The 16,023-nt window shown below is 48.4% G+C and overlaps 1 protein-coding gene across 1 annotated transcript in view; it reads right to left on the bottom strand.

Annotated features, from left to right (window-relative positions):
• Positions 1–16,023, bottom strand: part of DNAH10 (dynein axonemal heavy chain 10) — a 146,059-nt gene that overhangs the window by 52,868 nt on the left and 77,168 nt on the right. Inside the window, 9 exon segments of the mRNA XM_046025237.1 lie at positions 1,822–2,038; positions 2,334–2,468; positions 4,125–4,247; positions 5,403–5,538; positions 6,565–6,723; positions 9,033–9,151; positions 10,667–10,858; positions 11,429–11,575; positions 14,341–14,529. Coding sequence (XP_045881193.1) covers positions 1,822–2,038; positions 2,334–2,468; positions 4,125–4,247; positions 5,403–5,538; positions 6,565–6,723; positions 9,033–9,151; positions 10,667–10,858; positions 11,429–11,575; positions 14,341–14,529 — 1,417 coding nt within the window.

The raw sequence follows: 16,023 nt of genomic DNA, 5'->3' as shown, positions 1-16,023 counted from the left end.
CAAAGTAAAGAGGCGGGGTGACATCTCTAGAAGGAGACAGGATTAGGAAGGTGTCACCTGAGCAGGGGAGAGATGGGGAAGGCAGTGCAAGAGGATCCCAGCAAGGAAGGGGGCCCCTGAGCAGCGGGCGGGCAGGCCCCCAAAAACAGAGCATCCTCTGTGGCCGGGGCTGCCTCCTCCCCAAGCAGGGAGACAGGGAGCGGGCCAGAACAAGTCTGGGAGTAGGAAAACCCTATCTGATGCCTTCTGTTTTTCCTGTGGAAGCGAGAAGAACGATCTTCAGCAGAGCAAGGGGAGAAGGTCAGGTGAAGGTCAGGGGGAAAGACAGGGACACTACCACTGAGGACGGGAGAGTTCAAGGTCGACACTCCATCTACAAGGCAGCCATCTGAAGCCGTGGTTTTCTCAGTGTGACTCCGCCCTGAAGAGGGACAGAAGACAGATTTGGGGCTCCTCACAGGGATTTAAGAAAGGACAACAGGGGGGCACCTGGATGGCTCAGTGGGTTAAGCCTCTGCCTTCGGCTCGGGTTGTGATCTCGGGGTCCTGGGATCAAGCCCCAAGTCAGGCTCTCTGCTCAGTGGGGGGCCTGCTTTCTCCTCTCTCTCTGCCTGCCTCTCTGCCTACTTGTGATCTCTCTCTGTCAAATAAATAAAATCTTTTAAAAAAAAAAAAAAAAGAAAGGACAACAGGGCAAGGGGACCAGGGGTTGGGCCAAGAGAGGGTGAGTGACAGGCCAACAGCGAAGAGGGGAAGAGGAAAGCAGGGAGCACAGGGCTGGGCTACAGAGGGAACCAGAAGAGAGGTGGGCGGCAGTCCCCATGAGGCCAGCAGGTATGGCCCAAGTCACGGAGGCCGATATTGGCGGCTAGCAGGAGGTCAGGGAGCCCGTCGCTGAGGTAGGGTGCAGAAGGCTTCTGGAAGTGAAACATCCATGTGGCCACTTAGGTTCCCCAAATAAGAGCCCACTAGGGGCCCTGAGCAAGGGGGTCACTGATGATAGCCACATAAAGCCAGCATGGTGTGCACAGTTGGGAAGCGCTCACCCAAAGGAGGCTTGCTGAGCCGAGAAAGTACCAGCAAACTGCCCCCTCACAGAGAGCAGGACTTGAAAAACATCTCTGGTCTGCTCAGTGCTCCCCATGAAAAAGACCCAAGGCCATTTCACTTTACGTTTTCCAAAAGAACACCCCAGGTGATGAGGATAGACGATGGGAAGAGTTCTACGGGCCAAGTCATATTCCAGTATCATGAACAAATAGACAAAGATGGGCCTTAGTGTTATGTACAGTTCTTGAGAAAGGCACGTTTTCACCAAATACAGTTTTTGGAGCATGCACATTTTTTTCCACACATAAACTTAAACCCTTAATACGATGGTCTCCCAAGAATCACCCATGGATCCACACTTGAGCTCCTTCTGTGCAAATACTCACAAAGACAGCAGTTAAGTTGTGCAGATTTAGAGAGGTGAGTTAAAAAAAAAAATAGGTAAGTCCAAAGGAGAAGAAACTCTAAGTCCTGCAAAGCGTGAAAGTTTTAAAAATTTAAACAGAGGAAAGGAAGGAAGTGCCTAATCTCGTGGCGGGGGCGGGGGCGTGGTAATTTAAACAAGAAAAGCCACTGGGGCTCTGGCTATGGCAGTTCATGCATCAAACTTCAGAGGATCCCCCAAGGGCTCTGACCATCTCGGGTTTGTCTACAGAAGCAAACGAGCTGCCAAATCCACACAGGCCAACACGTGGGAAAGCAAGGCCACTTCCTCTGAAAACCTCCCCAAAAGCATTCTGAGCAGGAAAACAGGTTGCACTCGGTTCTTACCTGGCAGTTCCCCAGGACTGGCCCATTCCCCTTCCTTATTGACAGAAGGCAAAGAAGCAAGGCGTTTGACACATTCATCGAATTTAATCCTTCCATCCTGGAGCAGAGAAGCGCCCAGAGAAGAGTACAGAGCCTCTAAGAAGTAGCACTCCAGGAGGTCTGGGTCCTCTATCTCTCCTTCGAGTAAGGCGTCCAGCATCCTGGCTAACTGCGTTACCTAATACACAGGAAAATCCACGATCAGCCCATACACTCCACTCCCCCACCCCAGGGTCAGTTCTGGTCCTTAATCCTGGGATCCCAGGTCCTGAGTGATGGGAACATATGACCCACCATATTGGTTCAACCAGGTGGAGCCTGGCATCTTGTCCTGCACAGGGTCCCAGAAGGAAGTGCCGTGTCTTCCTTGTCAGCAACCGGCAACGGGACAGTTTGCCGCTCTGGCATCTCTCCCTCCCTTGGACTCTGGGTTAGGGAAGAATCTCTCCTTGCTAACAGAGATTGTTTCTTACCATATTGAGGTCTGTCTGAGGAATTATAGTCTTCAGCTTCTCTCCCTGTCTTCCATCCACTACCCCTTCCATTATCATGTCGATGAGATAGGGCACGTACTTCTCAAAGAGACTCTCTAAATGACCAAGCTCTACCTGGAAAAGAGTAGAATTCCAATGCATTTTCAAGGATTCCTTTATTTAAAGGGAAGCTAGTGGAAAGCTTTCTAGGCAAAAGAGGGAGGAGAAAGGTCTTCTGATGAACGATAAATTTGGCAGGTGAGTGAACCCCGGTAATCGCGCCTTATATCTGTAGAGAGGTCCGTCCTCTACAGCGCAATGAAATGAAATGGAGCATTTCATTTCACTGCTGTAGAGGCTGGCCCACCACGGGGAGGGAGGGAGGATAGCAGATCCCATTGGACAGAAATGGGGCTGATTATCTTCAAGTTCAAGTTACACGGCCACAGTCATCTTGCAAAGAGTGTGGAGCAGTGGAAGGCCCCTTGTCCTATCAAGGCATTGAGGACGGCCAGAGACTGCATGGGCCCTTAGACAGCCCTCTCTCCCTTACAACAGTACCTCCCATGGTCCTATCATGTTCCCCCCTGGTCTTCTCTTCTCTGGCATAATTACACCCTGGCTTCCAATTCGCCATCAGCCTAATGGCCGTTCTAGTGATACACCTTGTGTCATTTTGAAAATATGGTCACAGTGTCCTGGGTGTGGTCAAAACGTCACATGTGTGTGGGCCTCACAACCTTCACATGACTGTCACACCTGTCTCTGAAACTTTTTTTTTTCCACCAAAGATTTTATTTATTTATTTGAGAGAGAGAGAAAGAGCATGAGAGGAGACAGGTCAGAGGGAGAAGCAGACTCTCCGCTGAGCAGAGAGCCCAATGCAGGACTCAATCCCAGGACCCTGGGATCATGACCTGAGCCGAAGGCAGTTGCTTAACCAACTGAGCCACCCAGGCACCCTGAATTTTTTTTTTTTTTTTAAGATTTTAGTTATTTGAGAGAGGGAAAAAGCAAGACCACAAGCAGGAGGAGGGACAGAGGTAAAGACAGACTCCCTGGGGCACAGAGAGCATGATGTGGGCCTTGATCCCAGGACCCTGGGATCATGACCTGAGCAGAAGACAGATATTTGACTGAGCACCCCAGGCACCCACTCTGCACTATTTAATGAAGGCTTTTGTTACAACAATACACATTTTAGCAGCTACGTGACACATGACAGGATTTGAAGTGAACTAAAACTATCAGAACTTTATTACCTGACAAGCTACGTCCTTCACATACCACATACAGCCAAGTAAGCAAACGCTGGGCCCTTCTAGAGATAAGTCTCTCAATAGGTGGGCCTCGCTGGACCAGGATTTCCAACTACAACCCACAAGCCAAATCTGGCTTGCCACCTCTTTCTGTAAATAAAGTTTTATTGGTACATAGATATGCCCATTCACATATGGTAGTTGCTTTCATGCCACAATGGCATAGTCGAGTAGCTGGAAAGGAAACCATATGGCCCAAAGACCTTAAAATATTTACTCTCTACCCCTTTACAGAAAAAATTGTCAACCCCTGATCTAGACTATCAAAATCATTACCTATCTCACTAGCTATGGAATTATCTGGAAATCTCCTAAGTGTATCTTCCATGTTTTTCAATTCATTGATAACATTAAGTGCTTTAGATCAAGGTCAAGGTCATGGCTTTCACAACCAACATCCCTCTGGATTATGTTTATCCTACCAGTCAATAGTACTAAAAACTTTAAAGTTCATTTTAGAAAGAATTTCCACCTTGTTTTGTATTTCATTAACCCATTTTTTCCAGAATGGTTGATATTTCAAGTTTTTAGGATCCACATAAACCATTCCACATCGAGACACAGTTGCAGGAGAGGCGTACTGTAAATCTCCAACCTGAAGAAATAAAGAAAATCAGTCACGTCTGCAGCTATGAACAACTGGACTGCACGTTTAAAAGCCTTTGCTCTGTGCAAAGTTTTTTCAACTGTGTAACACCCAGTCATACCAAGATTAACATGGCTTTCATGAGGCTTCTAATTGAACACTGAAGTTTATCATGGGAAGATTATACATTCTGATGTAGCGCCTTTCTAAGTTTTCTTTTAGTATAAATTAATGTGAAAATCAATACACTTTAGACTACCTGACAAAAATAGAAAACTATAGAGAAGAAAATAAGTTCTCCAAAATCCCAACACCAAGAAACAAACACTGTTTTGGAGTGTTCTCCTCTCACTCTTTTTTCTTCCTTTTTAAAAAACATAGTTGAGATTGGGTAGTATAAAACTTAGTATGCATGCCTCTAAACCAGCAATATTAACACACATCTCCATGAAAAAACACAGTTCAGTCAACCAATAAGAACAATATGCACAAATACTCAGGCATCGGCAAATTTTACAGGCCAAGTTAAAAACAGCATTGACAGTAAGCCAAAGTGAAAGCAGGTCTCGGGGCCACTGCTATGAAACAGGTTCAAAAGATATGATACAAAGTTTGAAAAAAACAAATGAAAAGTTAAAGGCCAAGAGTGCAAGAGAAAAAAGAAGGCAACTACAAACAGGCCAAAAAAAAAAAAAAAAGCTCTAAAAGAGAGAACATAATGATAGTATACTAGATGGTACTACAGTAAATATTTCCATATTCATAATAATGCAAATACTGTTTACTGATTTAATAGATTTAGTGATGTAGTATTCCGAGGAGGGGAGTGAGTGGTATGAGAGATGAGCTCTCACTTTCATAGCAGTCATAGCACAGATACTCTGTTAACTTGATAAAGGAAGGAAGAGCATGTGAAGTGTGTTATTTACAGACACTGGGATAATGACCAGATGAAATAACATGAACGTGAAAACTGGTTACCTCTGGGGTTCAATAAAGAGGGCTAAGAGGAGTAGGGAGAGTACGGAGTTGTACTCATCATAAAAACTCCTCTGCATGGTGTGGGTTTTCTTTAGTCACCTATATTTATTACCAATTTAATGAACAACTAGACTTTTAGCTAAAAGAAAAACATATTAGAAATTAGTTTTCGTCACTACTTGCCTCAAAGAGCAGAGCACAGTGTGCTTGAAGCCGAATGCGCTCACCATTGGCCAATGTCAACAGCTTGTTGTCATCCATCACAGAATTCATGTTTTCCACCCACAAACCATCCACATCACCATCAAATAAGATATACCTGCAGTAAAGAAAAGTAAGCCAAGCTTTCACATGGAAACTCCCCATTCATACTGATGTTTTTTTCCCAGGGTTTTGTCACCAGGACCTGTGACAGAGCACCCAACTTGGTCTCGAGGTTTGACTCATAAAATCAAATGGGGGGGGGGGGGAAGAGCCAACATAAAAACTGAGTTTGATTCCCTGCGTGGCTTGTTTGGTTGAGCATCCAACTCTTGGTTTCTGCTCAGGTCATGGTCTCGTGGATCCTGAGCTCAGGTCCCACTTCAGTCTTGGCACTCAGCAGGGAATATGCTTGGAGATTCTCTCCCTCTGCCCCTCCACGTGTGCTCTCTCTCTCCCCCTCCAATAAATAATCTTTTATAAAAACCGAGTCAGCAACATTTAAGGATAAAGAAATTTCACACAAAAGTCTGGATGTTTTGCTTCTCTTGCAGCCTGGAGGACCAAAGCACAGACCTGCATTCCCACGTGGGAGCGGTCTGCGGAAGCACAGTAACAGCTGTTCATGGAGACAGACAGTACCACAGTTTCATTCTTTGCCTAAAACTGAGACTGAATATCAATGGCTAGCTACCACTGGTGTGGACACTGACTGCTCTCATGGTAAGTTTAAAGGAAAAGGGAAGTATTTCATATACCCATGAGCAACGGGTTGAATGGTGGCCCCCAAAGATAGGTCCATCAGAACTAGTAATGGGACCTTAGCGGGGGGTGGGGTGTCTTTGCTGATGTAATTAAGTATCTCAAGATGACAGCATCTTGGATCATCCAGGTGGGCCCTTCTCCAATGACGGGTACCCTTACAGAGGCGAGAGCATCCTCCCAGTCGAGGAGACAGAGGTAACACAGAGAGAACTAAGATCCCACCAGGCAATTTGTGAACAGGGCCCTCGACGTCTGACTCTAGGTCTGTGGACATCCACGCATGAAACTACAATACTGTACATTGTCCTTTTTTATCCACAACATTGAGGTAATTAACATGAGCTAACGCAGGCTCTCTCCTACTCACAAAGGTACTCACTTTCGCTCCTTCTTATCTGTTGGCCTGTTGATCTCCCTGAAGATGTTTGACAGCACCCCATCTGTCCAGTCTCGGGTAGTGGGGTCCAGGATGCCATAAAGCTCTACGACACTCACGGCTTTGGGATTCAGGATGTACAATTTGGTCACCAGCCCAAGCCTAAATCAAAGGAGAGGCTTCAGCTGTGGTCCAGGTGGCCTGAACGCATTAGGAAAACAGTCTGTGGCACCTATATGGGGATTTGATGTTTCGGATCCAATCCAGAATTTTTTTTTAAAGATTTTATTTTTATTTATTTGACAGACAGAGATCACAGGTAGGCAGAGAGGCAGACAGAGAGAGAGGAAGGGAAGCAGGCTCCCTGCTGAGCAGAGAGCCCCATGCGGGGCTCGATCCCAGGACCCTGGGATCATGACCCGAGCTGAAGGCAGAGGCTTTAACCCACTGAGCCACCCAGGCGCCCCCAATCCAGAATTTAAAATGCAATCCACCCATCTGAAACTAATGTTGTATTATATGTTGGCTAACTGAATTAAAACAAAACAAAACAAAACACACTCCACCCAAACTCTGCCCTGGGCTTCCCACTGACTGTTAATGACTTATATTAAATCAAGGGAACCATGTTTCACCAAAAATGTGGCCCCAACAAAAGTGAGGTCTGAACTGAAAACACAGCTTGGCCTTTTCGGGGCATTGAGAAGCTAAGTTACATATTCGTGCCTACGACAATTTATGTGACTGTTTCATAATTAGTTTATAGGGGATAACAGTCATCCAGGACAACATAACACACGCTTGGACTACGGATGTTCAGTTCTCACATTCGTAGGATATCTGTTCTGCTGCTGACTTTATAAATCATGTCGACAGGGCATTTGCCGCCATAATGCCTGTAAATTCCTGCAACGCCATGGGATTAATTCATCTACAGAAAACTGGACCTCACACAAGTTCATAATTAACTAAGTAAATAAAAATACTGATGGCATGCATATACACACGTATATATGATAACTCCATCAATTATCTAACGATTAATTAATTAAAGAATAAAGGGCAGGAGTGCTTGGCTAGCTCAGTGGGTTAAGTGTCTGCCTTCAGCTCAGGTTATGATCCCAGGGTCTTGGGATTGAGCCCCACATCAGGCTCCCGGCTCCTCCCTTTGCCTCTTTCTGTCTTTCAAGTAAAATATTTATTTAAAAAATAATGAAAGGCAGGATGGCAATGGCACAACCCATTTGAAATCAGTAAGTCACTGTCCCTTGGTTTTCTCATACGAAACATGGGAAGAAATAAGAAAAAAAAAATGACAGTAACTTACTCATTAACTTTATAGACTATCTAGAAATGTTAAAGTCACAAAGATTATAAGGCTTGATTTAGGTTTTTGCTGGAATATTAGCACACAGGGAAGTCTTTCTTGGAACCAAGTTCTTGCTTGAGAGAAAAGTGAGAAGTCGGAAAATCCATCTCGGTGTAAGGATAGGCACTACGACTCACTACAGGTCCTCAGAATATTCTGGAGTGTAAAGTCCCTTTCCCTTGGAGCAGCATTGCTCCTGCTGGGCTGGGAATAATAAGGCCTTTGCAGGGATGACACTGTTTTTGGCCACTCTGATCCCATAAAATAGCTGCACAAAGCTGAGTGCTCCCACTTACTCGGAAGGGGCAACGTAAACGCCAAGAAATACGACTTTACAAGTCAATTTTCCAAAATATCCTTAGAAGCTTGTTTGTGAAACCCTCCTCTCACAGATAAGCCTTGTCACTGTCTGAGGCACAAAAGGGTCACCGTTTTGCCTTCTAAATTCACCAATCAGCAGTGAAACACGGAGAGACGCTCTGAGTCTAACACGGGGTTTAGGACATTGATGTGTTCAGATTTCAACGTTCAGAACTGAATACTGACCCCGTGTAATGGGTCCCCCCCTCCCTTCTCTCTTTTTCTGTTGTTTGCGATTCTGAAGATGATTGGGTCATGAAAATAACTGGTGGCCACATGCGTCCAATGTATTAAAAACATTTTGTGTTCCTTTTAAACTGGATTACACCTGGATTGAAAATGCCTTCTTTGGGGGAGCTATATGTAGTTTCAAACATGAATTAACTTTTTGCTTTCATAATTTTAAAAAAAATGCAGTGTTTGGGGCACCTGGGTGGCTCAGTTGATTAAGCATCTGACTTGGGTTTTGGCTCGGGTCATGATCTCAGAGTTGTGGGATCGAGCCCCGCATCGGGGTCCACACTCAGCAAAGTCTGCTTAAGACTCTCTCTCCTCCTCTCCCCCGCCCCTCCCCCTGCTCTATAAATAAATAAATATTTTTTTTTCTTTTAAAAGGCAGTATTTTAAGACAAATTTTATCTCCCAGGAATTGAGAAAGCAAAATGGGGCTCCGTGATACCACCACCAACCTGACCAGGAAACCACCCCGGCACCCAGGCCCTCCCCTCGGAGTCATACTCACTTGGTCTGGGCCTGACACAGAGCATTGATGACCACGGACTTGCCCCCTCCGGTGGGCCCCACCACCATGGTCGTGTGGCGGGTTAACATTGTCTCGAACATCTGGACCACTTTATCCACCTGTGGGACAACCATTGGCAGCTGGGGTAAGATTTTTTTAAAAAAAAAAAACAGCTTTGTTGAGCTATAGTCCACATACCATATAATCTGCCCGTTCTGAGTGTGCAGCTCAGTGGGTCTTAGGACACGCAGCGTGACCATGTTCAATTTTAAAACATTTTCATCCCCGCCCCCCACCCCCAAAACTCTGCATTCATTTGCCCTCTCTTCCCAGCCCCGCCCCCAGCCACTGGGGCCACTCATCGGCTTTCCGTGTCCGTGGACTTGCGCCGTCTGGGTTTGTAAATGGAATGACATGAACAGAATCACACAGATCACACAGGATCTGCAGGCCTTGGTGTCTGGCTGCTCTCGCTTCGCATGTTCTCAGCGTCCATCCGTGGGTCAGAACAGACTTCTTTTTTGTGGCCAAGGACTACTCCATTGTGTGGACAGATTGCCTCCGCTTTATTCACCCACGGATGAGCATTTGCATGGCTTCTATTTCTGGGCTCTTACCCAGACATCGTGTAGGAGTTCTTGCGTGGACCTACATTCTCATTCCCCCTGAGGGGGGGTACATAACTCTAGGATTAATGTCTTGGGGAGCTACCGGACTGTTTTTCCGTTGCTGCTATACCATTTCACATTCCCTTTCTAAATCACCAGCTCCAGAAGAAAAAGACGTCAGGGTCAGGAAAGGTGCAGTGAGCTCTCTCGTCGCTGACCCGTACCTGCAGCCCTAGCCCCAGGCCTCAAGGGAGCCTGATGTCCTGAGACAGCCTGACCAGAGGCGGCCACTCTGGTCCTGCAGCCTTGGGCATTTATACCCTCAGCAGAATATGCTGGCAGTAATTTTTGGCTTATGGACAACATATACAACCTTACAGACTTCAGACGATCAGAATCTTATCAGTAACATCTAATTTTTCTTCTAAGTGGGACTGTGGAGAAAGAAAAAGGTGGGGTGGGGAGAGAGCATGAGATGGTGGGACCCCAAAACGAAACACTTGAGTCATCACGTTATACCGAAAACAGCTGGAGGGCGGTATGTACATGTTGCGGAACACAACTGGGCCTCAAAAAGGAAGGTGATTCTGACACCTGCTAAAACGTGGATGAACTATGAAAACATGCTGAGTGAAATAAGCCGGTCACAAAAGGATGAAGGCCGCAAGATGTCACTTACATGAGGTCCCCAGAGGAGTCAGATTCATAGAGACAGAAAGCGGGTGGACGGGGGAGGCAGGTGAGGACCAGGTCCTGGGGAGGGGCTGGAGAGTTTCTGGTTAATGGGGACAAAGTGTTGGTTTTGCAGAATGGATAAGTTCTGGAGACCTCTTTCACAGCAATAGGAATGTACTTCACACAGCTGAACTTTACAGAGAACGGGTAAGATGGAGATTTTTGTTACAGGTACTTTAGCACAATAATAAGTCAGGGGAAAATGCTTAAGGTGGTAAATGTTGGGTGGATTTTACCACATTCAATTTTTAAACGAGGAAGGACCCAGATGATGCCCATGCACTCACTTACCTGGACAGGTAAGACGATGTAGCCGCCCTCCTCCAGGACCTGCTGCACGGCGTCGTTAAAATGGGGGTAGCGGACACGCGGGCAGTCTAGTCCAGGAAACAGGTCGGAAATCAAACCAAGGAAGAGAGGGACATCCTCAAAGACGAACTTGGGCAGATTCATGTCTCGAAGGGCCCTCATCAGCACCACATCCTGGAAGGAACACAAGAGACGACTTACAGAGATATTTCCGAAAGACCCGGGGACTAGTCTAGAAATCCTCTTATGAAATAGTAAAATGAAGCTTTATATAAAATATAAGACATAGAGCGTTGTGAGTACAGAGGCTAGAGAACCAGGGGAGCCTGTGGACCACAGAGCGGCCGAGGTCTGCTTTGGAGTAAGCCCCGTGCTTTTATGGCAAAGCAGGAAAAAAAAAAAAATACCCGAAACATGCTCATGTCTTCCTGAGAACGGGGTTGATCCCCACCCCTCTACCCCACCTTCCTGCTATTGTGGACTGGTTATTACCACTGAAGCATCAGAAACTGATGCTGTGAAGACCTTCAACTTGACCTATAGCAAATAGTCAAATTGAAAAATAATAATAATAATAATAATAAATAAGAGACCTAATTAAGGCCAGCAACCAAATGAAGTGACAGTGAAGACCAAAGCTTTCCAGGGGGGACGATAGCGTAGCCCGTCTTTCATCTCCACACGTGTTCGCTGCCCACGGACCGCATGAAGCCCTGGCGGACGTGGGCGTGCGCGGCCCCCTACCTCTTGAAGGTCAGAAGAGCCTCTCTTCAGCTCTCCAGCCATTACCAACACGGACTTCAGGGCTCTCAGTCCAAAATCATAGTGGTGTTGCTTGGAGAGCTGCTCCCGGGCCAGCTTATAGAGGACGGTCATCTTTTTGGCCAGGGTCTTTTGTGATCAAAGACAATGAAAAGCAAAGAAAGAAAATGACCCGAAAGCAAGAGGACATCATTCTACAAAGAAAATGCACATGGAGGTGTTAAGATGCAACTGCTCCATTAGCAAACAGACCTTGCCTCTAAGGGCAAGACCTTGGGGTGGTGGGGGGGGGTGTCTTTGTTTTCAACAATGACAAATTATGCACTAATTTCAAAGAATGCAGGTCTTACCAAAATTTGAGGAACTCTCTTTGAAAGTGGAGGAACATCTTCAGTGGCTTCCTTTAAAGACTAGAGCCTATCCAACTTTTTAAAATCATAGCTGTAGGGGCCTGATTAGGCAGAGGAACTGTAAACCCCGGATATAGGGGTGGGCCAGGCCAGATAGCCGTATTCAGTCAGAGGGGTGTGCATATATTAACTGTGGTAGGTTGAAATCCGATTGGCCACCTGTGTGTGGGCGGGGCTCAGCCACCTCTATAAAAGATGGTCTGTGAGGCTGGATAGGAGGGTTTTTTATTTTAGCAAGAGCCCTGCACCACCGCGAGCTGTAACATGAGCGGCGCCGCCCCGTGCACCGCCCAGTGCACCGCCCAGAGCAGCAGCGACAGCAGCGCCACAGCAAGCAGCACCGCCTTGTGCATCAGAGCAGCAGCGGCAGCGGCGCCGCCTTGAGCTGTAACATGAGTGGCGCCGCCCCGTGCACCACCGCGAGCAGCAGCAGCGGCGCCACAGCCAGCGGCATCGCCCCGTGCACGCCCAGAGCAGCAGCGGCAGCGACGCCACAGCAAGCGGCACTGCCTCGTGCACCAGAGCAGCAGCGGCAGCAGGGCCGCCTTGAGCAGTAACACGAGCGGTGCCGCCCCGTGCACCACCACGAGCAGCAGCGGCAGCGGCGCCACAGCCAGCGGCATCGCCCCGTGCACCACGGCGAAGAGCAGCGGCAGCGGCGCCACAGCGAGCGGCATCGCCCCGTGCACCGCCCAGAGCAGCAGCGGTGGCGGCGCCACCTCAAGCGGCATCGCCCCCTGCACCGCACCACCCAGAGCAGCAGCAGCAGCGGCGCCAACTCCAGCGGCATCGCCCCGTGCACCGCCAAGAGCAGCAGCGGCGGCAGCAGCGCCACCGCAAGCAGCACCGCCCAGAGCAGCAGCGGCGCCACTGCAATGCCACGAGCGACGCCACCCTGAGCCAGAGTATCAGCAGCAGCGCCGCCGCAAGCAGCCACGCCGCCTCGGGCAGCGCCGCCATCAGGAGCAGCCTCTCAAGAGCCAACGGTGCAGCCATGCCGGGAGTGGGTCTGTGGTACAGTGAGGGTGAGGCAGGGAGCCTCCAGGGGGGACCCCAGCGACTGGGAGGTGGTGGTCCCCAGCAAGACTCGGGCACCTACCAGTCGGTTTGGTTTCTAATGCAGTTTGGTTTCTAATGTAGTTTGGTTTCTGATGCATGGCGCGAAATAAAACTTTGCTTGATTTTCGCTTTGTGTCAGTCTCGTTCCTTTGATCACGGACCCTAACAATAGCAATCGCACTCTAAAAAATGTGCTTCCTGTTTATTTGGACCTGAACATATTAAATCTTCTCCTGGGGGCACCTGGGTGGCTCAGTCGGTTAAGCGTCTGCCTTCAGCTCAGGTCATGATCTCGGGGTCCTGGGATCAAGTCCCACGTGGGGCTCCCTGCCCAGCGGGGAGCCAGCTTCTCCCTCTACCCCTACCCCCCCCAACTCATGCTCAATCGTACTCTGTTTTTCTCAAATAAAGAAATAAAATCTTCAGAAAAAACAAAAAGCTTCTTTTGCAACTCATCTTTCAAGACAAGTCAGCCCCTCATAGACTACTGATGTAGCCACCAATACAGACTACTACCTCAAGGATTCAAGGCCTGCTGCTCCCTAAGGATGGCGTGGGGACTAAGAACCAGGGATCCCAACACTCCTGTTCAAAATCCGGACAATGTGCGAGCAGTAAGAGCCTTAAAAAAAAAAATTACAGAAAAGAAACCTCACAACCCTTTGTGCAGAAAGTATTTGCTATTGTGTACATTTTTCAGAAACTTCTAGGAAAAAATACAGGAGCATACTTTCTTACACATATTTTAAAAGATGATAAAGGACATTGGGAGCGTGTGTGTACATGGTACGAGGCTACGTGAAGGAAGCCCATCAAGGGTTACATACGTATGATTCCACGTACAGAACATTCTCGAAGTGACCGGTTGTCATGACCGAGAATGGCAGGGGGTTGCCAGGAGTCAGGGCCGGGGTGGGAGCCAAGGGAAAGATGTGATACCGGGGAATGACAGGAAGGACTTTCTTTGTGGTGATGGCCCAGTTCTGTATCCTGACTGTGGCTCTCTCTGGTTACAGCACACGGGCGACAAAATGTTCTAGAATTCTACATACACACCAGAGAGAGAGAGTATAGAACATCTGATAGAATCCAGATAAAGCTTGTACCTGAGCTGACAGCGCTGTGCCCTGTCACTCTGACAGCCTGCCTTGGAGGGTGTAAGATGTCATCGTGGGGGAGGGGAGTTGGGAGAGGGGCCGGTGGAACTCTGACTACTGCTGCCACTTCTGGGGGGTCAAATTACTCGTAAATAAGACTTACAGTTTTAAAAAGACACAGGAGGAGAGAGACAAAGTTAAAAAAAAAAAAAAGAAAAGAAAGAAAAAACTAAGCCACACAGAATGCAAACTTCCCAAGTGCCTGGTCTGAGCGCAGAGCCAGGGCAGTGGGAGGGCCGGGCCGAGCACGGTGCTAACGAGGCCTCACCTTGGCCCAGAGGAAGCCCTCGGAGAAGAGCATGATTTCGCAGATCTGTTGCAGGTCGGGCACGATCACCACCACGGGCCTGAAGAGGGCCTTCACCGACTCGGGCAGCTCCGTGCGGCCCGCGTAGCCGGGGTTCATGGTGATGAAGATGCCCATCTTCGGGTCCAGGGAGATCTCCTGTCCTTCAAACTGGAGGACGATTGGGAAGGAAGAGGGTTACCACCAGGGAGAGGGGTCCGGGGGCGCCACGGGGCTGTTCCTCCCCGTGGGTCTGCAGCAGAGGCCACCGTCTGACTCCCTTCCATTTCCAGGAGTTAAACGCAGCGTCCTCGTGCGTATGACCCGAGAGTTCTAGGTGGCGAGCCCTGCACACCCCCACCCAACTGCGATCCGAGCCAGGGTCTGCGCGCTTGACAAGTGGCCGATGCTGGGCAGGAGCGCAGCCTGGGGCTGTCCCAGACGCCCCTATATTTTGAGTTTCTTTAGCCAGTTTCACCTGTCCCCATTTCTTTTTCTAAAATTTAGTATTTTATTTCTTTCACTGGTCCACCAGATAGAAAAAAGATAAAAAACGGTGTTTTTATGAGGCACAGACCACCTCAGTGACAAGAGGGCCACCCAGCAGGTCGCTGATGCTCCCCAAGGAAGGAGGCCACTGTCCTGTCTCCCAAGCCCACAATGAGACCACCCTCACCCGCTCTGTGATATCCATGTGGGGCCTCGATTGCCTTATGGAGATGATAGACTGGCCTGTTCTTAAAACCACAGCTTCTAGAGACGCCTGGGGGGCTCAGTCAGTTAAGCGTCTGCCTTCGGTTCAGGTCACGATCCCAGAATCCTGGGATCAAGTCCCATATCGGACTCCTTGCTCAGCAGGGAGGCTGCTTCTCCCTCTGCCTGCATCTCCCCATACTTGTGCTCTCTCTCTCTGACAAATAAATAAAATCTTAAAAAAAAAAAAAAAAAAAAAAAAAACCTTCTAGAAACCTGAATGCACCGCAGGTTCAGTTTCCTTCCCTCAGAAGCCGTAAGCCCGGCCCTAAAATAGTTCAGAAGAACCCATTAGAAGAAAACGCGCCCAAAGCCTTTATGGGAATCCGAAAAATGTTTAATGGGATCCAGGTTACATTATCTCTTAACAGTGAGCAGCATTGAGATCTGGGAGAAAAGCAGGTGGGGCACCAGGGCCACGGAGGCACCGGAGAGCCAGTCTCCACTAGCCCAACCCAGATCTGCAGGCTGAACTTCTCCATGAGGCTCTGTAGGGCCTTGGAGGATAAAAAGGCATTTTCAGGCACAAAGGAAGGAAGGACAGTTTCAGGCAGACAGGGACACATGTGGTGTGTCTGCAGGGTGAGTGGCATAAGGGTGACAAAATGCAGGGCACAGGAGGGCGGGGGGGCCAGCAGAGCATGTTAGGGTCCCAGGGGGCCCCAGTGCAGGGACATGGCCCAGCCACTCTGGTCCCTTTGGTCAGAGAACCCACTTCTGGGCTATCTAAATTATGTAATAAGATCGTGTTTCTCCAAATTCTGATCTGGCCTCCTCAGCTATAACTTAATAGTCTTATCAGCTCGGGTCTACAAATACGTCCTCGGATGGACACAGATCCAAGAGCGCTAAAAACTTCTCAAATCTGCCTCTTCATTAAAAACGCTGTTCGGCTCGGGTCGTGGTCTCGGG

This window comes from Meles meles, chromosome 12, assembly GCF_922984935.1.
Source record: "Meles meles chromosome 12, mMelMel3.1 paternal haplotype, whole genome shotgun sequence".
Classification (NCBI taxonomy): Eukaryota; Metazoa; Chordata; class Mammalia; order Carnivora; family Mustelidae; genus Meles; species Meles meles.
Note: the sequence above shows the minus strand (reverse complement) of the source record. Positions and strands in the feature narration are given on the sequence as shown.